At 36.8% G+C, this 23,072-nt stretch overlaps 5 protein-coding genes and 1 pseudogene across 10 annotated transcripts; 3 read left to right on the forward strand and 3 right to left on the reverse strand.

Annotated features, from left to right (window-relative positions):
* The first annotated feature begins 2,900 nt into the window (after positions 1–2,900).
* Positions 2,901–5,691, forward strand: LOC9310954 (elongation factor Tu, mitochondrial). The gene is made up of 12 exons (XM_021020742.1): positions 2,901–3,140; positions 3,278–3,353; positions 3,453–3,545; positions 3,618–3,692; positions 3,958–4,062; positions 4,149–4,239; positions 4,331–4,536; positions 4,618–4,701; positions 4,799–4,864; positions 4,951–5,013; positions 5,109–5,349; positions 5,438–5,691. The coding sequence occupies exons 1-12, from the start codon at positions 2,950–2,952 to the stop codon at positions 5,506–5,508; spliced, it is 1,362 nt and encodes a 453-aa protein (XP_020876401.1). The 5' UTR covers positions 2,901–2,949; the 3' UTR covers positions 5,509–5,691.
* Positions 5,692–6,127: 436 nt separating this feature from the next.
* LOC110227455 lies at positions 6,128–7,678 on the forward strand (annotated as a pseudogene).
* Positions 7,679–7,922: 244 nt separating this feature from the next.
* On the reverse strand, positions 7,923–10,222 carry LOC9308874. Of its 2 annotated transcripts, none has more exons than XM_021020759.1 (5): positions 9,850–10,222; positions 9,383–9,548; positions 8,876–9,293; positions 8,728–8,790; positions 7,923–8,634 (listed from the first exon to the last, which is right to left on the reverse strand). In XM_021020759.1, exons 1-5 carry the CDS (start codon positions 9,937–9,939, stop codon positions 8,124–8,126), a joined length of 1,248 nt encoding a protein of 415 aa, XP_020876418.1. In that variant the 5' UTR covers positions 9,940–10,222; the 3' UTR covers positions 7,923–8,123. The 2 variants fall into 2 exon arrangements, with proteins under 2 accessions (XP_020876418.1, XP_002874887.1); XM_002874841.2 differs by having other exon boundaries at positions 9,383–9,551; positions 9,850–10,206.
* A 231-nt stretch (positions 10,223–10,453) lies between these two features.
* On the reverse strand, positions 10,454–14,724 carry LOC9310955 (CSC1-like protein At4g02900). Of its 3 annotated transcripts, none has more exons than XM_021020711.1 (12): positions 14,526–14,724; positions 14,072–14,427; positions 13,825–13,974; positions 13,471–13,606; positions 13,031–13,132; positions 12,759–12,878; positions 12,547–12,627; positions 12,123–12,463; positions 11,742–11,987; positions 11,316–11,640; positions 10,997–11,230; positions 10,454–10,907 (listed from the first exon to the last, which is right to left on the reverse strand). In XM_021020711.1, the coding sequence occupies exons 2-12, from the start codon at positions 14,383–14,385 to the stop codon at positions 10,650–10,652; spliced, it is 2,307 nt and encodes a 768-aa protein (XP_020876370.1). In that variant the 5' UTR covers positions 14,386–14,427; positions 14,526–14,724; the 3' UTR covers positions 10,454–10,649. The 3 variants fall into 3 exon arrangements, with proteins under 3 accessions (XP_020876370.1, XP_020876371.1, XP_020876372.1); XM_021020712.1 differs by having other exon boundaries at positions 14,072–14,150; positions 14,526–14,723; XM_021020713.1 differs by lacking the exons at positions 14,072–14,427; positions 14,526–14,724 and having other exon boundaries at positions 13,471–13,652; positions 13,825–13,911.
* Positions 14,725–17,293: 2,569 nt separating this feature from the next.
* Positions 17,294–19,045, forward strand: LOC9310957 (polyubiquitin). The gene is given in 3 exon segments (XM_021020810.1): positions 17,294–17,346; positions 17,677–18,729; positions 18,731–19,045. Coding segments are annotated over 2 exon segments (1,185 nt in total). The 5' UTR covers positions 17,294–17,346; the 3' UTR covers positions 18,863–19,045.
* Positions 19,046–19,466: 421 nt separating this feature from the next.
* On the reverse strand, positions 19,467–23,041 carry LOC9308875. 3 transcript variants are annotated; one of them, XM_021020733.1, is made up of 9 exons: positions 22,846–23,041; positions 22,349–22,417; positions 21,948–22,110; positions 21,215–21,873; positions 20,896–21,069; positions 20,693–20,809; positions 20,362–20,541; positions 20,229–20,275; positions 19,467–20,049 (listed from the first exon to the last, which is right to left on the reverse strand). In XM_021020733.1, exons 2-9 carry the CDS (start codon positions 22,394–22,396, stop codon positions 19,758–19,760), a joined length of 1,680 nt encoding a protein of 559 aa, XP_020876392.1. In that variant the 5' UTR covers positions 22,397–22,417; positions 22,846–23,041; the 3' UTR covers positions 19,467–19,757. The 3 variants fall into 3 exon arrangements, with proteins under 3 accessions (XP_020876392.1, XP_020876393.1, XP_020876390.1); XM_021020734.1 differs by having other exon boundaries at positions 19,480–20,049; positions 21,215–21,870; positions 22,918–23,029; XM_021020731.1 differs by having other exon boundaries at positions 19,485–20,049; positions 22,918–23,027.
* Between the last annotated feature and the right edge of the window lie 31 nt (positions 23,042–23,072).

Here is a 23,072-nt window from a genome sequence, read left to right on the forward strand (position 1 = left end):
GAATAGTAAACTAATTAAAATCATTGAGGTTGTTAAATATATATAGGGTTTAAATGGTAACCGAAAAATCTGGCTAAATCTCGCTGAATTACTGAATCTAGCTGAATATATTTGTGTTTTTCTATGAAATCTGGCTGAATAATTTAAACTTCAAATGGTAACTGCTGAATCTGGCTGAATTTTTTTAATAACTAATCAAATAAACTTCTAAAATTATTAATTAGAAAATTGTTTCACTGAAACCGACAAAATAACCGAATGGATCTTAAATTTCATTACCGAAAGAACCAGAACCAAAATATTTTGGATACTTAAATGAAATTGAAATATAATTATATATCCAAAATATTAGTTAGTTTTATACAAACTAATAAAATAAAATTCCAAATAATAAAACCCGAACCAGAATCAAATGGACACGAACCATAATAACTAAAAAAACTCAAAAATATTTGAAAAGTTTTTGGTTTCTAATCCGTTCTTGATTCCAAAATACCCGAAACCGAACCGAACATAAACCGAAATTTTAAAATTACCGAATGGATACTAAGCTCGAGAACCAAAATACCCGAAACCAAAAATTAAAGAATCAAAACCGAAATAAAGACCGAACATCCAAGACTATCCGCTATTATCCTTAATGAGATCATAATATCAAAAAAAATATTAAATCTATTAATTCTTTAAAAATCCACAAAAAAATTATTAGTTCCAAAAACCAAACTTCAAAATACATTATTCAAAAATACATATCAAAATTCACAAATGAAATGCATCTGTTGAAAGTTTGATTAATTCAATAAATAAAAGAATAATGTGGGACTATTATGACAGAACGTCAAAAATTCTACAAGAATTCCACATACACAAATGATGTAACATTTCTATCTTCCACAAGAATTCCTCAACAATTCCACATAAACATGTTACCATTTACAGCCATAGTATATGTTAATTGGTCAAGGCAGTTGTTCAATATTAACATTGCTAAAATATACTTTGTTTATATTTTGTAAATTTAATTATGATATCTATGAAATTCATTGTGACTAATGCACCGAAACTTCGGGATATCGTTGTTTTGTAGATGGATCATGGAAAGAAAGTGATAAGTTCTCCGACACAAGATGGTTTTGTACATCATCAAGTGGAGAACCGCCAACCATGGGAGCTGCCAACCTCCGTAGAAGTCTATCCACATTACATATAGAAGTCGAAACTCTTCTCTAGGCGATGAAGTGTATGATTGGTGCAGATAATCAAGAGGTAGCATTCTTTACAGACTGTTCTGACCTGGTGAAGATGGTGTCTTCTTCAACCGAATGGCCGGCTTTTTCAGTGTATTTGGAGGAATTTCAGAGCGACAATGAAGAATTCTCAACCTTTTATTTCTTTAATTTTTCGTAGTGCTAATGTAAATGCGGATAATCTGGCACGAAAAATTCGTATAGAACCGCTTCATATCACTTATGTAAACAACATTCCTCAGGAATGACTATTTTAAGTTATATTTAATTTCGGATGACAAAAAAAAAAATAATGCACTGAAACTTCATATGATTTCATTAATTAATGTCACACAGAAATTATCACGGGGTAATGCTCATAACTTCATTAATTTAATATTAGATTATTATGTGAGGTATTTAGTGAATTCAAATTTCTTTCTTATCAAATCAAACCACTGGTTTTAGAATTTATTTTCCAGGTTAAAACTTTAGTCTTGAGACGTAAAAGCTCTCATGCTTTGTTGATGAAATAGTGGTGGAGAATCGTGATCTTCAAAACTTTCATGTAAAAAGGCTTCATCATCGTTAATTAATGGCATCTTGGGTTTTGGCTGAATAAAGAAAAAAGAAACCAATATAATCAAATATTTCTATATTATCAAGAAATAATAGGATTGATATATATATATATATATATATATATAGAGTTATAGACTATCTATATATTAAGAAATAAAGTAGACGGTCCACGGCAACGCATGTGATTATAGGAACCACTATCATGTAACGACGTGGATCAGTGGGAACCGTTGCTTTCGAAAGCATAAGAGAGACATCAATTAATTACAAAGAAATTGTGTAAACACATTAATATAAATCTGTGACATTTGAGATTGGTTTTGACAAAGATATATAACTTCTCTCGCGACATAAATGTCTACTAAGAATACGCAAGTTAATCATATTCGGAGCTCTTTCATCTATAGTTGTAGACAACTTGTACACTCACAGAATAAAAGTAAAATCTCATAGGGAGTTCTAGACTTTTGGATATAAAATATTTTGTGCTTTCTTAGCCCATTAATTTTATAGGCCCAAAAACGATTGTTGCTTATGGCTCATATATTTGTTGGACCGGCTCTACAACAAAAATAATTGTTTTAGAACGCGATTGTCGCTAATTTTTCCTCGGCATTTACAAGCTGTTATAGCTACCTAAATACCTAATATGTTGCTACTCAATAGCTATTTAGCTATGGGTTGGTGAAAGACAAATCAACACAATAGCTACAAATTGTTCGTGTCCTATTTTCATCGTTAATATATATCGTTCTTCCACAATTTGTTTACTAGAACATCCCTATACACGTTGTGGATTACTAGATATATATGATCCATTGAAGTGATTTCTGTGAAAAGTAACCTTTTTAACAAACAAAAATAAAATAAAAAGGACTGCGAAGCCTAAATCTTAAACCACGTAAAATTCGAAGAAACAAAACACTAACGAAGCTTTGAGTAAAATCCTCCGAGGGATAAATATAGTTGGTGTTTATTGAACTAAGGCCCAATAATCGTAAGAATACTGAAATGGGCTAATTCCGGGTCGTCGGGTCGGGTTTAAAGAAAGACAGGGTCGAGATTTCAAGAGAAACCCTTACTCAGGCGGACTAAAACCCCAATCTCACTTGTGTTTTACCTTTCTCTTGTACAAGTCAAAATGGCGTCCGTTGTTCTTCGAAACCCTAGCTCGAAGCGTCTTGTTCCATTCTCTTCCCAGATCTACTCTCGTTGCGGTGCTTCTATTACTTCCTCTTACTCGATCTCTCATTCTATCGGTGGAGATGATCTCTCTTCCTCTACCTTGGGAACCTCTTCCTTGTGGAGATCCATGGCCACTTTTACTCGAAAGTTAGTTTTCTTTCCATTTCTTGCTTCTTTTTCGCTCTTCAGATCGGAAAGTTGGAAAATTGGTTGGTGGGTGACTCTGATTGTGATTGGTGTTGATTCTCTGCTTATGTTAATCTATGTAATTGCTCTTGTGGCAGTAAACCTCATGTAAATGTTGGAACTATTGGGCATGTTGATCATGGAAAGACCACTTTAACTGCTGCAATCACAAAGGTGCTTCTTTTTTTGTATACTGGTTATATGAAACTTCCAAAATTATTGTCAAAGAACCTGTTTTTTTAAGTTGATATTGTGATCCTACTAATGTTTTAGGTTCTTGCTGAGGAGGGCAAAGCTAAAGCTATTGCCTTTGATGAAATTGATAAAGCTCCTGAAGAGAAGAAGAGAGGAATTACTATTGCCACGGTCTGTGTTATCTCCTGTCTCCTAATTTGTTTCCAAGCCTATATTTGTACTTGATGTTACTTGTTTCTGTAGGCTCATGTGGAGTATGAAACTGCCAAGCGTCACTATGCTCATGTGGATTGCCCTGGGCACGCTGATTATGTTAAAGTAAGATGCCAATAATCAGATTCTAGGAACTAAACGTATACTGGTGTATTTCATTTTAAACATGACATGTTACACATTTTCTCGAAACTCTAACTCCAATTTGGTGATCGGTTTTGAATTATGACTAGAACGGTTATTCTCTAGGGATGCATCATAATCTAGTATATGTGAATTGTTTAGTGGAGTAACATGCATCAGTTATGGCTTTCCTTAGAAATACTGTGATAAACAGTTTAGCCTCACTGCTTTAGTTGCTAACTTTCAGAATATGATTACTGGAGCGGCACAAATGGATGGTGGAATTCTTGTGGTTTCAGGACCAGATGGACCCATGCCGCAGACAAAGGAACATATACTACTTGCTCGCCAGGTTTTCATTATTAAACTATGTACACTTGAAGCTAATCAGTTGAGTTAGGTTGTTTACCACAATTTGAATTATGCAATGTTCCACAGGTTGGTGTTCCATCACTTGTGTGCTTCTTGAACAAAGTTGATGTGGTGGATGATCCTGAGCTGTTGGAGCTTGTCGAGATGGAACTACGAGGTTTGTAGATTTTTTAATCTCACAAAATTTCGTTCTTTCAGCATACGAAGTAAGTACAAGCTTTCTGACATCAACTCTTGTCACTATACAGAACTCCTCAGCTTCTACAAGTTTCCTGGGGATGATATTCCCATCATCCGAGGATCTGCTCTGTCCGCATTACAGGGCACCAATGATGAAATTGGAAGGCAAGCTATATTAAAGCTAATGGATGCTGTTGATGAATACATACCTGACCCTGTTCGCGTGCTTGACAAGGCTTTCTTGATGCCAATTGAAGATGTTTTCTCAATTCAAGTACACTAGTCTACATCCTTGTTGTTTTCTGATTCACTTTTTAAAAAAAATCAGGTCTGATACTTTTCTTTTTTCTTGAAGGGACGTGGAACTGTTGCAACCGGTCGTATTGAACAGGGAACCATTAAAGTGGGTGAAGAAGTTGAGATATTGGGTTTACGTGAGGTGAGTGTGCATAAATATTGTGTTTCTAAATTGGTGATTACTTGGGGTTATAAAATTAAGCATTTTCTTTAGCATAACTGTGAGATTTGATTTTCAGGGGCTTCCACTGAAATCGACTGTAACTGGGGTTGAGATGTTCAAGAAGATTTTGGATAATGGACAGGTAAAGCCAATATCAAGAGATTGCAAAGATAAGTTCTGGGCATGTATTGTAAGATACTGATTAAACCTTGGCTTCTATTATGCTAGGCTGGTGACAATGTAGGACTTCTTCTGCGGGGGCTAAAGAGAGAAGACATTCAGCGTGGAATGGTAATCTTATGACTACTGGATAATTGAATAATAAGACCAACACAGCAAACCAAGCTTTACATCAGTTTTTAATTTTCACTTCGGTTGGTTATTAGGTGATTGCTAAGCCTGGTTCGTGCAAGACGTACAAGAAGTTTGAAGCAGAGATATACGTGCTCACAAAGGACGAAGGAGGACGTCACACTGCTTTTTTCTCCAACTACAGGCCTCAGTTTTACTTGAGGACTGCAGATATCACTGGAAAAGTAGAACTACCCGAGAATGTGAAGATGGTCATGCCCGGTGACAATGTAACTGCAGTTTTTGAGCTAATCATGCCTGTCCCACTCGAAACAGGTAAAACAATCTTAGGGACATTCTTTCTTGGTGGTTCAACAAGTTTTTGATGATTTCTGATCGTATTCACTTTTTTCTTGTGCAACAGGGCAAAGATTTGCCTTGAGGGAAGGAGGTAGAACAGTTGGAGCTGGTGTTGTGTCAAAAGTGATGAGCTAAAGTACTCAAAAGCACATTCTTCTCCTTTGTCAAGCTTTTTTTTTTTCTCTAGGAATCCATCAATTATGAGATTTTTTTTTTTACTGCTTTGAGATTTCGGGTAGATCAAGTAACAGTGTTTTTGGGTCAAAACTTGGGCCTTACAAAACTAATAAATACATTGGAACTTTTCCTTCTTTTTTTTTTCAATTCCTTTTTATCGCCATGTTTCGTAATCGTATATAGTTATTCCTCATTTTGGTGATACATGGATTTCATATGGATCCGAAGGAGTCACAAATTTTTTTTTTTTTGTCGTCTAGATTTATTATTAATTGCAAATTATAAGAACTGTTACATAGACGATTCTACAACTGACAATTCCTTCCGACCCTTACTAGATTCACGACAGACTACACTTCCTTCTTCGTAATCTTGATGAATACCTTCAATGATCCACGACCTCGCTACACTTCCTTCTCTGCGTAGAATCCTGGCGAACGGCTATAATTGTACATCGCTGGAGATCTCTTGCACACTTGCATCCATTAATCTGCAAATTTGTTAATAAATCGCAATACCTGGGACTCGAACTCCAGACTTTTTAGTGTAGAAGCATTAATCAACCCTTGGTCAACCAATGAGCCAAAGGGGCTTCCACGAAGGAGTCACAAATTCAATACTAATATCTACAACTTTTGCAGTTGACGCTATACAAATGTGATCAAGTAACTTTTAAAAAAAATTCTTTTTCAAAGACTTTAATTTTTGGTTTATTTTCCATTTGTTTAGTTAATAATTTGTGTCTTGGAGTGCTACAATTTGTTTTTAATTACGAATGGTAGCTAGTTTTTCAAATTTGTGGAGCCAAGTTTTATATTGTGAAACTCAATTATTAGAATTGACGTACATGCAAATTATTAAAGTGTAAAAAATATATATTTGAAGAATCATAGATATAAGAAATCAAATAAAAGGAGTTATTTATATACTCGCTCCAGGGAAATTTGTATATTTAGGAGTGTGGTGGACTTGGCCTACGGAGATTGGAACAAAGTTTTGGCTTTGAAATTGATTTGGTTACTTTTCTCTGCTGCGGGTTCGTTATGGGTTTCTTGGGTGAGGATCAATCTTATTAGAAACAGAAACTTCTGGGAACTGAACCCTTCTACTTCTGGCAGTTGGTTTTGGCGACAACTGTGCAAACTTAGGCCGTTGGCCAGGCCTTTTCTGGTTTGCGACATAGGCTCTAGGATCACAGCGAGCTTCTGGCACGACAACTGGACTGGACTGGACTGGACTGGACTGGACTGGGTCCCCTTATCGAGTTGACTGGAATAAATGGCCCTAGATCTGTGGGGCTGCCTATTAATGCTGTTGTGCGTGATGGAAGCCGTCTACTGTTTTCTCCTCGGCGAAGACGTGGCTTGCGCTAAATCCTAATGGAATAACTGTTCCTTGGCATAATTCTGTGTGGTTTAAAGATAGGGTTCCAAAACATGCCTTTATTTGTTGGGTTGTTGCTTGGAATCGATTACATACGAGGGATAGATTGTCAAGATGGGGTTTGAATATTCCAACCGTGTGTGTGCTTGTGATGAATCTCGGGACCATCTGTTTTTCGAATGCGATTTCAGTGGTGAAATATGGAGATTCTTCACGTCAAGGGCGGGGCTCTTTCCTCCTAATCTGTTTTCGGAAGCTCTTCTCTGGTTAAAGAATTCTACTACTTCCAGGAATCTCTCTCTTATCATCAAGCTTATCTTTCAGGCCTCCATCTACCTTATTTGGAGAGAGAGAGGAATGAGCGGATTCATGATAATAGCTCGAGAACTCCTCAGCAGATCATTAAAGAGATACAAGTGATTCTCAGAGCGCGATTGGATCCTATTTCTAGGGCTCAATCCTCTATTCCTCTAGGTTCTTCCCTGCTGGTTACTTGGTTTGCTTTGTTTCAGGATCCTTAATGGCGTCAACTGAGTTTGTGCTTCCCTGCTAGGATCTGGCCAAGGTATTTCAGAGTTGGGCTTTTGCTTTGCCTTAGTCTCTATGTTTTTTCTTGTCCTGGACCTTGTGGTCTTTTTTGGGCCTAAGTGCCTTGTATGTTCTTTCTGTTTTATCTGTTGGGCCATGTGGCCGTCATGGGCCTTAGGGCTATGTATGTTTGTGTTTTTTAATGGAAATTAAGTATATTTAGGAACTTTGATTCTTATTTCATTCTCTTCACACGATTAAAGTTTCATGGGTTTTACTTTACCATGTTCAAACCGAAGAACATCATCATCATTGTTGAGTGACTTGATCGAAAAGCTACTGAAGAAATATGAGTTTTTTTTAGGTTTTAATTTGCCACAGGTTGGTGTTCCATCACTTTGTGAGCTTCTTGAACAAAATTGATATGGTGGAGAAAGAAGAAATGTTGGAGCTTGTAGAAATGGAACAAACGCATTCTTGCAAAACATTTATTCTCTTCAAGATTCGTCACCTCTTAATCATTAGGTTCTAACAACACAATATCATATTCAGTTCTTCACATTTACAGCTCAGTACTAAACAAGTTTGTCATTTACAAAACGACCTTTTAGAAGCTTTCCATCGAGTAGTAAATCAAGATCTTTACCTCTCACCGCGAGTTCTCAACATGCAAACCTAAGTGCAAACACCGCGAGCACAGTGCCAGCTCTGTAGTAAACCTCCTTGATACTTTTCTCCACACTGTTTATGATTTCGTCATCCTTCAAACTTGAACAGGGTTTGTTCGCTTTCCTATTGACATGAACAATCACTTCCCTGAGTCTATTCACAGCCCAAGACAGTATTACCAAACTCAAACCAAGCCCAGTGTCAAAGAACTTGTTTGCGCAAAAGGGTACACGCCTTGAAGCAAGGCTACAGACGACAGAGAAAAGCACAGCGATTCCAGTTCCAGCAACAGTGACAGAGAACTGAGTCAGAAGCTCTGAGAGCTCTCCACATGATTTCTGTAAAGAGAGTACTGTTGAGTGTTTGTGTTGATGATCATTGCCTATCATTAAAGACAGAAGGCTCTCGTAAGCGTGGAGATGATTTCTTTTGTATAGGTCCCTCTCTTTGGATTTTTGCTTCGTGTTGTGTTTCCTTGGTGACTTGAGCCTGGTTTTCTCAGGACTAGTTCAAATAAAGAAAGGAATACGAATATGAGAACACTAACAACACAAAAGTAAGTAGTTACAGAAGCAAGTAAAGATGAGATTAGATTACCTTTTCAAAGGTGCTACTGTAACTGCTTTCAGCTTAGCTGGTGTTAATACTTCACTTTCAAACCTGCTTAAAAGAAATAGCGAAAGCTTTTAACACCGAGAAATGAAACGCACACAAACGAACTTAAAGTCTGTGCAATAGATTTTACCTCTGAAAGTGTGGGATAAGCGGTGAGAGCTGTCTCCATTTTGTTGAATTCCTTGATAAATTGAACTCAGAAGCAATAGAAAGTAGATCATTCAACTCACGATTGCTACTTGAAGAGAACAGAACGTGACCATTCGATCGCACAGAGAACTCTGGATTATCCATCATATCCCTAACGAGATCCAAAACCGGTTTCCCTAATTCTTGATTCAAGTAAAGAACAGAGGAAGTATCACATGCTCGTAGCTGAGAACTGGATTTCATAGCCTCTAATTCCATCAATTCATTTAACAGAGACATATTGAATCCTTTTTCCTTGAACTCCTCTGACTGAGACAGAAGAAATTCCATCACCTTTTCTTGTCTCGCAGACTTATCAGCGATTCCAAAGCTTAAAACCAGCGATTCTGGTGCCGTCTCTGCATTAACCATAAATCAAGTTCATGTAAATTAGATTACCATGAACTACCATTAAGCAATTTGATAAATCAGAAGCAATTGAGATTACCATGAACATCCATGAGCAGAGGTTTCATCATGGCTGAATCAATCTCCACGAATTGGCTAAATGAAGAAACAGGTTTCCATGGTTCCAAGTCTGGATTCAAATTGAAGGAGCTTGCAGGTATGATCTCTTGTCTTGCTCCGGGATTCACAAGATGAAACCGGCTATTCTGCTGCTTCATTCATCCACAATAACAGAATCAAAACAAGAGCCATCGAATCCAACAAAACGGAGACGCAAAAAGGCAAATGAAAGATGCTAACTTTACATGAACCCAGATAAATTGAACCATTCAAATCATCAAATCCAACAATATGTAGACGAAAGACACCAATTTTACACGAACCCAGATAAACTGAATCATTCAAGTCATCGAATCCAAGAAGACGTAGACGAAAGACACCAATTTTACTCGAACCTAGATAACTGAAGCAACCAAATGATGAGTCTGAAGAAAAAAAATTGGTTACCTTGATGATTTCGGTGTTACAGAGGTCTTGAGGAAGACCAAGGCCAGGAATTGAATAGCCATGAGAAGTCATGAAGCAAAGCTTGATCATTTTTGTTTGTTGAAGATGAAGAGAAAGAAACAAAGTTGAATCCTTTCGAAGAAAACTTGGTTCTTCTCTTCTCTTGTTCGTCAAAAATACATGGGGTAAAGAAGAAGAAGAAACAAAGCTTATCGCTAAGACTTCACCTACGCCGCAGAAATGAGATTTAAGAATCTTCTGGATTTTGGCTGGGACCGAAGAAGAAGAAGACACTTGAATTCTTTAGATTTTTTTCAATTACCAAACTAAACCCGACTCTATGTCGACCCAAAGAAACAAATTACAAAACTTTGACCCCAAGTATGTATGTCGACTAATTATTATACCCAAGTATTTCGTATTTATAAAAACAATATAAGAAATTATTTCCCATATTTATCTACACTTTTTTATTTATACAAAACTAAATTAGGCAAAAAAAATATTAAATGAAGAAAATAATTTTTGTGGTAGTTTTGAAGGTTGAAAGTTTAGTTTTAAACTTTTAATTTTGTGGTCTTTTTGGAGTTGTAGTTTTGGAAAATAAAACTGATAATGGTATTTTTGGAAAAATTTAGAACCTTTGACAAAGCTTTAACTAAATAATACACAGACCAAGAGCAAGTCGTGAACAATTACATATCCAAAGGACCCAATTAATTTACCCCAACAACATCTACAACAATGACACTTACAACAGCATGAAACCGTTACAACATCTCAGTAAGACAGCGTGCGCGCTACATTAACCTAGGAGAGCCAGTGTTGGCTACAGGAGTGGCTGTAGCAGAGCTACTAGCTTCTGAGTTGTATCGGGTCGTACCTTGAGAAGTCCTCTTGGTCCGTACAAGAGGATTGCTTTCCTCCTCATCGACTGCTCGTGGTCGGTCAAAATCATTGCCTTTGAAAACCGGATGCACGTAAGCCTCTTTCAGATATTCCTTGAGGTTTAGATTCGGTTCAGTCGCTTTTTCTAGTGTATCCTTCACCATTGCTTCCTGTTAATATATTCAATCCCAAATAATCAGTTGAAACACTTGTATAAAAGTCTTTCTTTTTTTGCTGCAAGAGGTTTTGCACTCATCACCTGTAAGGGAAATTTTGAGAAGGCCGATTCAAACCGTCCTGCGCAGTATCTGTAAAACCAAAAGGTTAAGATAGGCTGAGGGAGAAGCAGAGCTGTTACTTTTGCAAATTTCTTTGTGCTGAGCAAACCCATCATCAGAAGCTGTGATATTATTAAACATATGATCAAACGTCTATGCACGTCTGGCCAGTATCTAGCCCCACTCTCATATTTCTGGTCGTAGACATTTATAACCTTGCAACAGTAGATAACACATAATGACGTAAATGCATATCTTGCTTTAGAAGAGTACTAATGATATTTTTAGCTTTTAAGGTACCTGATGTCGGAAAACAACGTAGGCGAAAGCAAAGAAGACGATAATAAATGGAAGAAGAATTGGCGCAACAGCAGCGTATACAAGGCCTAGCAAGAAATAGAACTGAATCCGTGGTTCAGATGTTGCAAAGTCCAGATGTCCTGGATCCATTGCTTGCTGCCTGTCTTGTTCTGTCTTAACCAAAAACGTGTTTTTCAGATGAAAAATGACTAATGGAACCACTCTGAGTATCTCAGCTGCAATGCCAGCCCAACCATCCACCATGATATAAGTGATGAAAAATGTGGCCTTCATTGGGATTGACACACCAACTGTTTTCGGGATCCTAAGTAAAGAGAGAAAGAAGTGGAGATCAATAAATAGTTGTGCATGTGTTATCAGGTGGGAAATTTGACACAAATGGGAATATCTCACCCAAGTACTTACTCGGTTGGTGGTTGCTCGAGGAAAGATTTAAGCTGCTGAAATGCTGTCCCGGTAATGATGCTTCCAAGAAAGACATTGACAATAATGAACCAGAAATACTTTTCAGCTGATCTTCTATCTAAATAGGACAGCGATGTATATCCTTCAATTTGTGACATTGTCATCAGAATAGTCGGAAGTATGATGAGAAAAATCTTTAACGCTATTCCTGGAAGAAACCCTTGGATTACAGACTTTACAGTCTTCCTGCATATGAACAAAAAACGAATAACATAAGTGAATAAATATTAAGCAATGGATAAATGAATGGCATGAGCGATCAAGTTCCAAGGCAACAGTCAAGAATAAATTTCTGTTTATCATACAGAAATGGGGACTAACATTTCTATTACAGGCTTTAAGAAAGGGAGAACTTTTTGGATCCCTTCAAGGTTTGCAAGAGACTGAACAAATGCTATAGGAATCATGAAGCAGAAAATAAGAAAAAACAGTGCAACTGTTGTGAGCAATCTTCTTATTGAGAGCTCAACATATGGAATAGCGAGATTATCCCAGAAAACATCGCGTGGTTCGGGAGCCCATTCCGTCAACCATATTGTGGGATTGTGGCATTGCTGCGTTTGAGCACAAACAGCTGTTCCCCACCGTGATCTGAAGGAAACGAATGCTGCCGGCATGATAGACTTAGGATCGTTCATGATCTTTTCTCTTTCGACAGCCTCCTGTGTATGTAAAGAATTACAAATGCACTTATAATAAAGACGAAAATGGTATGAAGACTAATTCTAAAGGTGAGAGTACATACTTGCCGAGCCAAAATATCCATCTTTGAAGTATAGAAGTCAATCGCATCAACTGTAGTTCCCCAAAAACCTCCATAACCTGTCTATATGATAAATTAAATAACTACCGACGAGAAATGAAATCATGATAAGCATGAAATTCAAAGAGTCATTTGGCTGAAACATTACAGAGCTATGTGGTCAAAGGTTAAAATAGTCTTGCAACAAGAAGTACCTTTGTTGTTGGCCTACTTGATGGCTTCCTCTCAAATTTATTCTCGTAGTAAGTCAACCAATTTTGCATAGCTTTTCTCTGTGCGACTAATTTTGCAAGGTCATTTGCATTGTACACTACCTGGAACATCAAATAAGAAAACACATGACATACTTGAAAAAAACAAAAGTTTCTTTATGCTCTGCGTCAAACAATAATTCTGAATATCCCTCTATTCATGGTTTTCGAGATATTATAGATGATTTTACATTCAGCCAGCTAAAGAAACGTGCCTGATGACAAAGATAATGATCTGGATGATTTACACAAAAGAAGTGCTCCACATGCTCGTTTACTGATTCATCAGGATCTGGAGGAACATTTCTCACGAGTACCTGCAAAAGCGTAGATGGCAATACTTAAAAGAACGAACATGAGTAGCAGCCAAAAATCAGGTCACTGATTCAAATATCAGAAACTAGATAATAATCGAAATAAGTGATATATCTATCTTGTATGAGATATGTAAAATGCTGGCCCTAGCGGTTATGGATTATGATCACTAAGAACCATTTCCCTTAAAGCATACATAGAAGCATCATTCCCAAATATATTATGTTTGCAAGATCTTTTTCAAAGCAGTATTTGAGGAGTGGTGAAGCTGGCAAGGAAAAGAGAAGTAAGTTTTTACAGTAAAGATAACTAGACAAGTACAACAGATTGTATAACTCACCGTGAGTTGATCAGGACGACGACTTTCTGCTGCTAGATGTCTCAATCTCATATTAGCCACAGTCTTATATTCCATGTATAATATGTAGCAAGTCCAGAGTGTAAACACGTATGTCATAGTTATATGAGCCCAAAACCTGGAACCAAGAAACTTCCAGCCGTCTTAGTTGATAAAATAGAAAGCTGCACATAGCATCACACACATTGTAAAAAAGAAAGCAGTATTTCCCAACACTAATGGAAAACAAACTCTTTTTAGCTGAATTAAGTGTTTATGACCCTGTCCACAAATTTGGCAATCCTGAACTGAGAGAAAAGCAGTAGTGACTTATGAGGAAATATGTCTCTAAAATACCTTGGCGATCCTGGTGGAACATTCGATATTGACAGCTTGTCGACGTTACTGAATGTCAAGTCATCGATATTTTCTAGCGTTTCTCCTGTCCAATTGACAGGAACCAAAACTCCAAAAGCAAGTAGTGTTATCGGGACGAACATTTTCAATCTGAACAACAACAGAACAACCTAAGAAACATGCTTGTGCCTCACAAGAATGTATTCAAGATCAATGGCATACATGGTATTCAAAATAAGTTACATACCCGAGAAGGTAAATGCGGATATATACAGCAGAATCGAGCCCTGCATGTTCGATAAGCTCGGGTTCAGGCATTTTAAGCGCTGCAGGCATCCAATTAAGAAACTTGACATAAGTAGTCCAATCTAAATTAACAAATCTAGTCATGATTCCTCTAGAACGCGTTGGACTTCCTCGTATCCCTTTGAGATACCATTTAGGGAAGTAAACTCTATCGTTAACAGGCTGAAGTCTAAGCATAGCAAATGCAAACAAGAAAGCAAATGCAGATAAAAGATTGATAGCTGCAGATAGACCAATATCTTGTACTGAAGCCATCTCTTCTCTTTAACTCAATTTCAACCAAAAATGTTTCTCAATCTGTTAAAGAGATCACCAAAAAAATACAAAATTTTATTCTCTCTTTTTCAATTTTGTAGCATTACATTCAAAACGAGGTTTTTCAGTGTTGGAGTTACCAGAGATGGAGGAGGCGATGAATTGGCGATTGACTGTGAGAAAGTGAAATTCCGGGAAAAGAGGAGAAGACGAGAGAAAATGGCGCCATTGACATTGTTCTTCTTCTCCAACGACATTTCATCTTCTTCCTCCGATTCTCCGAATTTTTCTGCTTCTCTCTCGAATTTTGTTTTTGAACTTTTTGCTCGATATTTTCTCTAATTACTAATTAGAAATTTTGCTTTTAAAATAATAAATATTCGGACTTAAAACGGAACATATCTCACGCGCCTTACGCGTGTGAATATTAAAAAGAAAATATATATTTTACTGTAATTTGTAGGCTTTTTAACTCAATATTAAAAAGAAAATAATTAAAAAAGTGTAGTATAGCAAATAAATTACTGAAAAATAATTATTTATGATATCAGTTTCTAGACTCTATTTATTTTGGATTTGAATTGCAAAATTAGATTGCCTTTTAAAACTTTAGAATAATAATAATATTGTTGAGATATATATATATATATATATATATATATATATTGTTAAGATTTTTTTTAACAAATCATGAAATGTGTGCATTAATGATTTTAAATTTTTTTCTCAATTAACTTTTCTTGATACTAAATGCACACTTCACATTTTAAGTGAATTAAAAAAATGTATTCAATGCTTTTTATTCTGCCCAAAACAACAAAACATTATTTCAAAATCTCAATTTTATTATACTCTTTAAAGACCTTGATAAAGTGCCATGGGTCACGTTCAATAAGATCCTCTCAGATCAAACCGGGTTTACATATTTTTAGTTTTACTAGGATCGGACCCGCGGTCTACCGCGGGAGAATATTGGTTTACATACGTTGCGTTTAATATTGTGTGTGTTTTTTAGTAGATTGAATCGTGTAGTATACTTATAAATATTCATAATAACGAATTGTAGAGAAAATGTAAAATTGTTTATAAATATACCCATCGTATTAATTATGATTTACAAAATAGATTTTGTGTTTAAAAATTCTAAAATTAGACGATTCATGAAATTAGAGCATTCAAAATAGGTCAAAAACCGCGGGTCGAACCCACATCATCTCACTATGGGGCAGATTTGAGAAAATATATTAAACCCGCAAATAAGCAGACCACATGGATTAATTCGCAGTGGGTCATAGGTTTAATCAGTTTTCATCCGCGGGTTGGCGGATCAGCCCGCATATTAGTATTTATTGATAAAATTATAATTTATTCAACATGTGGTAATTTAAACAAACTTTTAATAGTATTTTGATTTATTTATTTATTTTAGTAGTATTTTAAATTTTGGTTACTTTAAAATTATTTAAACAAAATCCATGGACAATCCCGCAAATCCGCATACATTCGCGGAACGGGTTTGTATTTCATATATGCTACCCGCGGGTCGTGCGGACCGACTAACTACAAGTCAAAATATTTTTTGTCTATCGCAAAACGGATTTAACGGGACGAATCAACTCGCTTTGACAGTTCTAATGGGAATATTATTTAGTCATACAACAAAATGAAGTTTGGACATAGTAATAATAGAATATGTATCTTATTTGTTAGATGAGAGATTGAAAGATAAAGTATAATGATTAAAAATTAATTTTTTTTTTCATGATTCACAAAATTTAATAAATACTTATCATCTTGTTGAATAATTCTAAAATCATATTGAAGAAATCTTTATAAATTGAAAATTAAACTTCTTTGGTAAGCTATAGGTATGAAAATATCATAATTTTGATTAATCTAATTAAATTAAAATTAGTTACATAGATTTCATATCTATTTAATTTACATGACCAAAATAAAAATATCTATTTAATTTACACGACCAAAATAAAAATATCAATTTAATTTATAAAACAGATGAGTTATTTGTGATAAATTTTCTAGAAATCTTTAGAAGCAAGTAAAATATCTTTCAATTAATGATAATTGGCTAAAATGAGCGAAATTAATGACAAAAACGTTGATTGTTATGGAATTAGTCTCAAAAATATATGAACAAATTTATTATACGTAATTAATGTATAATATTGTTTGGAATATGCTTTTATTATTAGTTACCATAAGTAAAATTAGATTTTATTTGATTTCCATAAATATTTGTTTTTATTTCAATTTTTCATTATTAATTCGAATTTATATTCCTAAAAAAAATTCAAAGATCCGATTTCAGAATTTCGGGTCAATGGGGATGTGCCTTTAGTCAAGTGGTTAAGTCCACTTGACTCCGCCTTCCCCACCGGAGTTTGACTCCACTAAATCGCGTTACCCCGCGTAGTAGGGATTGGCTATGGATCGGGCCTTGTCGATCCAAAGATGTCAAAAAAAAAAAGAATTTTGGGTCAATTTTCTGATTTTAACCTAACCTATTTTCAATTATACGTCTCTTTTAATAGTATAGAGATTAGTAACGATCGTTAAATCTCAACGTGTGGCTCGTATAACGGCCGTTAGAGATTGGGGTGTCGACAAGTTAGTAATAAACGTCGTTAAATTGGTTGCAGCCGCGGGTCGTGTTTATCAACTCAAAGCACAAATACTTTTCCTTTTTTTTTTTGGGCAAAGCACAAATACTTTTCCTTAACCTAAACAAATAAGGCAATTAGCCAAAAAAAAAACGTTGCGTGTAAACAACGCTGGTTACGTGTCGAACTTTGATTGGTTAGTGCTTCACCGCCATAGCTTTCCCGGCCGTGTCCTCGTCTTCTCTTTTCTATAAATTAATACCCAAAGATCTCTTCTTCTTCACAATTCAGTTTCCAATTTCTCAACAATCTTAAAACCATTCTTTCAACCGTGATCAAGGTAGACTTCTGGGTTCTTACTCAGTTTCTTCGATTTTTTTTTCGTTCTATCGTGTGATTGAGTTTGAATTTGATTCTGTTTATTTTTGATCGGAGACAAATTTCTGAGTTTCATCGTTAGATCACATCTTAATTCTCGATTAGGGTTCGTAGTTTTCGCTAATCTGTGTGTTTTACGCGTTAATTCTTTGAATTTTATCCGATTTGTTATAAGAAATTGAGTTTTATCTGTGAGATCTATCCAGATCTGGTTTTAGTTTCTTGATTGGATCTGATTCTTGTTTGTGCGATCGAATTTGTCGATTAATCTTAGTTAATTCTGAAATTACAGATGCAGATCTTCGTTAAGACTCTCACCGGAAAGACTATCACCCTTGAGGTGGAAAGCTCTGACACCATCGACAACGTTAAGGCCAAGATCCAGGACAAGGAAGGCATTCCTCCGGATCAGCAGAGGTTGATCTTCGCCGGAAAGCAGTTGGAGGATGGCAGAACCCTTGCTGACTACAACATCCAGAAGGAGTCGACCCTTCATCTTGTTCTCAGGCTTCGTGGTGGTATGCAGATTTTTGTCAAGACTTTGACTGGAAAGACTATCACTTTGGAGGTGGAGAGCTCTGACACCATCGACAACGTGAAAGCCAAGATCCAAGACAAAGAGGGTATCCCTCCGGACCAGCAGAGGTTGATCTTCGCCGGAAAGCAACTTGAAGATGGCAGAACTTTGGCTGATTACAACATTCAGAAGGAGTCTACACTTCACTTGGTCTTGCGTCTGCGTGGAGGTATGCAGATCTTCGTGAAGACTCTCACCGGAAAGACCATCACCTTGGAGGTAGAGAGCTCTGATACCATTGACAACGTGAAGGCCAAGATCCAGGATAAGGAAGGCATCCCTCCGGACCAGCAGAGGTTGATCTTCGCCGGCAAGCAGCTGGAGGATGGCCGCACCTTGGCTGACTACAACATCCAGAAGGAGTCGACCCTTCACTTGGTCTTGCGTCTACGTGGTGGTATGCAGATCTTTGTCAAGACTTTGACCGGTAAGACCATCACCCTTGAAGTGGAGAGCTCAGACACCATTGACAATGTGAAGGCCAAGATCCAGGACAAGGAAGGCATTCCTCCAGACCAGCAGCGTCTCATCTTCGCTGGAAAACAGCTTGAGGATGGCCGCACCTTAGCTGACTACAACATCCAGAAGGAGTCGACCCTTCACTTGGTGCTAAGGCTTCGTGGTGGCATGCAGATTTTCGTGAAGACTCTGACCGGGAAGACTATCACGCTGGAGGTGGAGAGCTCTGACACCATTGACAACGTGAAGGCCAAGATCCAGGATAAGGAAGGTATCCCTCCGGACCAGCAGCGTCTCATCTTCGCTGGAAAGCAGCTTGAGGATGGTCGTACTTTGGCCGACTACAACATCCAGAAGGAGTCGACCCTTCACTTGGTCCTTCGTCTCCGTGGTGGCTTTTAAAACTTGTCTCCTCTTACCTTGTAATGCCCGTAATGAATAATTGATGAAGTATGTTTCCGTTCTTTTGTCTCTCCTTTCTTTCTATAATGACAAATTGAAGTATTGTACTTCTTCACCTCTTGGATTATCCTGCGAGTGTCTTTTCTATGTGCTTCGTTTGCTTAATAAGCCTGAAAATTAACGTGCAAAACTTGTAATAGCAGATGTTTTTAATGGTTGGATATCAATCTCTGCCTCTCCTATTATGTCAGCAGCAGAAAATGTTTCATAATCATACACTTGCTTCAATCACATAAGAAACCGTAAGATATACATAATCATCCATTTCCTTTTACCAATTTTGAAGAAACCAAACTCGTTAATCTTGTATTCTTGTTACCAGCTGAGGAACTTCGCCATATCGTCTTCTGTTTCGTTCCATCCACAAATGATAGATGGAGCTTTGACAAGAAAATCTCAGCACAAACAAATTGATTTCATCATTACGAGCAGGTGTAATCCTTTGAATCATATTATCCCATTTGTTGGTGTAGTTTGAATGAAGGATGCCTAGTAGTCTTCTTCCAAACTTCCTTCATTGCGGATATTTTTTTATAGCATAAATTGTTATCATACTCATCTACTACTGATAAAGGAAAAGCATATAAATTATCCAACTTTTCTTCAAAATCTCAAAATTCTTTGACAAAACGATAGTCTTTGTTTATGTCATTACCAGAGTTGGAAAAAAAAACAAACCAAAAACACCATAAGCAAACTATACACAGAAGAAAAATAATAAAGAGCTCAATATATGTTTACACTAATGGTAGATTAGCTCAAAGATCCAAGCTTTACTCTATATAGAGCACGACCCAAAAGCCCTTCATATCTCTTTTATTCTTAAAACTGATTTTATTTCTATAAAGAGATGAAATCTTCTGTAATGAAGACACTTAGAGCTCTGTCTCTTTGTCAAAAAAGTCCCAGCCCTCTTCCAGAAGCTCCTTACGATCATCTTTTCCCTCGTTAACCAAAGCTTTTGGGCTCGTGTTGTTGCTCGAGGCTTCAGCTGTTTCATAAGATGCCTCCAAAGGCTTCTCCAGCAATAAGCTCTTCATGGATGATGCGGAAGAAGCCAGTTTACAGCTAGTCTGGCTTGAGGTAATTGATTGGCTCAATGGCACTCGGTTGTCGAATTTCTCTTTCAAGTGTCGGATGTCTTGACAGATCACAGAGATTTCTCCTCTGTTCAAGGAAGTACCAAGAGAGTGAAGACTAGTTAAATCGCACTTAGCAGACAAGATTCACCATAAGATTCTAAATGTTTAAAACAGCAAATATATCATTGACAGCTATTCATCCTAAACCCTAATGCTTCACAAGGATATTAATGTGAATTGCCAGTAGCAAGGAAGAACACTTACTGTAAGGAATCAACAATCCGACCATGATCCATAAGAAACTCTCGCAGCTGAAGAAAGAGCAAGATAAGTTAAGAAGTTGTGACTTCAGATTCAGAAACATTCATTCATAGCAATCTCAAGGCAGTGATGTTACCTTGGAGTTTTCTTCTGCCTCTTGCTGTAGAAGCTTTGATTCTTGGACAACTTTTTCCATGATCGCTTCTTGTTCAGCAAATGCCATGCGTGCAGACCCTTCTTTTTCCTGCTTTTCTTGCTCAGCAGCATTTTTAATCTCCAGCGCTGCCGCTAGTCTTATTTCAAGAACTTCACGCATCTAAAAGCAAAAAAAAGAAACGCAATCAGCAAAATCTTACAGTGCGAAACAACAGAAGTTAATAGTGTGTATTGTTAAGAGAAGATTAATGGAACTGCAAATGAACAAAACAGAAATACAAGTTGGATCTAATCGTGTGGCCTGCACGGACCTCATCAAGAACAGAAAGAGATTTGTCTCGTTCCTCTGATAAGTTGAGCAAGCGATTTTCAAGCTCGTTAACTTCAGTGGTCAAAATTGACCTCTCCCCATAAACTTCTCCAGCATCCTGTGACATACAAACGATTAGTTCCCTATTAAACCTAAGCACATTAACACAAACGTATCAGTACAATATTAGTAACATAAAGTCACCATGTCATTTGCCTCCTTCGCATGTTCCAGCATCTTCTTCAGCTCCTCCACCTTGTCAAGAGTATCAAAGCCTCCTCTAGAAGCATCTTCCTTTGCCTTTTCTGCATCCTTTTCTTGAAGTTCAACTTCTCTCATCAGATTCATAATCGACTCCATCACAGTGAACAAGGTTTTCTACATCATTACAAAATAAAAAGAAGAGTATGATACTGAGATATCGCTAAAGAAACACTCCTATCGAACACATAACCCCAAAAATTTATTCAAAAATTAATTATTTCCTGGAGATTAAAGAATACCAAAATATACACTAGCATACCTTGTTACTTTTGGCATCTTCAATGATCTGTTCAAGGTGGACAATGTTGCATCCCTGGGTTGATCTGCTAACAACAGAGCTAAAAGCACCAACCAGCTCTGGATCACCATTTTCAACTGCCAAAGAGCCCTTTGACGTCACATCCACAAGATTTGAACCACTCAACTCTGCATCGCTATTTTCAACAGCCAATGAACCACTTGATGTCTCGTTCACAATATCGATACTCCCAAATCTAATTTGAAGAGGAGGTGATTTCTGTGTCATTGCCGAATTGTCTGCAGGATAAACCAGCTTATGCACAGCATCTTCTGACTCTGAGCTTGTGCTAGCTTCTGCTTGATTACTACCTGTAATGTGAAACCCAACACCTTGACAACCATGGCTAGTCGATTTAGCTCCCGCCTGAAAAGAGACAGGGTTTTCTGAGGAAACCACTCCAGACTCTTCCGATCCGCTCAACCCGATCTTTGCGTTGCTCTGAATATCAAGATCAACATTTGGCATAACATGTGTCAACTGGTTCCTACTAGAAATTGATTCAGTAATTGGGGCCCTTGATTCATGATCACAATCAACAGCCAGAGGGATACTTCCTGAAGAGGAAGAAGAACCTGTCTCTGAACCAGACAACACACCGTTTTGCATAGCACGTTCTACTGCATGTCCAAAGGGCATTTCATCAGAATAATATCCTCAAAAATATAATAGTATCATAGCAAAGAATAAGTACCTTTGTTAGGCACATTTCCGGGTGTCCTGTTCTCAGGTTGTGTAGAATTATCAGCCAAATTAGGGTAAAAGAAAGGAACAATCTCTGAAACAACTACAGCTGCAGCTTCATTAGCATCCTTTGGGTGCTCAATAGCAACAGCTTTTAAAAGCCTTGCATCAATCTGCAAAAAATCGTATTGTGTAGATTAATAATAATACAAGTTGGTTCCAAAACAGTAACCAAAAGATGATCCAAAATCTAGAAGTTAGTTAACATCTGGAATATGAGATTACTTGATCAATCATCGCATAATATACAGGGAAATTTATATGGAACCTCAACAACATATATCGACACAAGCATCTCATAAAATCTACCATTACTCGAAGTGAAAAACAGAAAGAAAGATATGAGCTTACCTGAGGAAACAATTCTGTGAGAGATCGATAAACTGCTTTGTAACCCATCAGTGAAAAAATCAACTAAATCTGCAAGAAAGCCAAAACAAACGATTATTCCTGGGTTACAATGGTGAAACAGCTATTGGGTTGATTCAAGTAATACCAAAAGACAATAACTTCTCTGAAAAGTATCATCTAACTATTAAAATCAATAAATAAGAACTTACACATCATATTTATGCAAGACCCTAGAAAACTGCTTGAAGACACTACACAATATGATTGCATCAAACAAACAAATACACGAAAGGCAGAAACTTTATGCGTTTAGGATTTTACAGCAAACACTAAAACCCTAATTTCGAATCAAAAGAAAGCAACTAAATTAGAGAAGAAAATCAAGACATGATCATAACAATATATAAATCACCTCGTCAAAATTAATGATTTAGGAATCGAAACATAACAATATAGACAAAAAAAAAAGGTTTTTGAACAAGATGATCAAAATTCACCTCGAATTTCTCGGTGGGTTTTTCAAATTCTCAGAATTGGAAAGAAGCAAAGAAGATTTAGATCACACGAACCTTTCCGAGATTTTTCCGGTGAGAGATTTGACAGAGTAAAGGAAGCGGAAAAGGCGCAGCAATTCGGATGAGAGATTTTGAGAATTGTGAGAAACAGTAAATATATTGTTTCTCGGAAAAATAATAATAAGAAAGCAGAGGAAACTTACGCGGCT

The sequence above is a fragment of the Arabidopsis lyrata genome (genome assembly GCF_000004255.2).
Source record: "Arabidopsis lyrata subsp. lyrata unplaced genomic scaffold ARALYscaffold_6, whole genome shotgun sequence".
Classification (NCBI taxonomy): Eukaryota; Viridiplantae; Streptophyta; class Magnoliopsida; order Brassicales; family Brassicaceae; genus Arabidopsis; species Arabidopsis lyrata.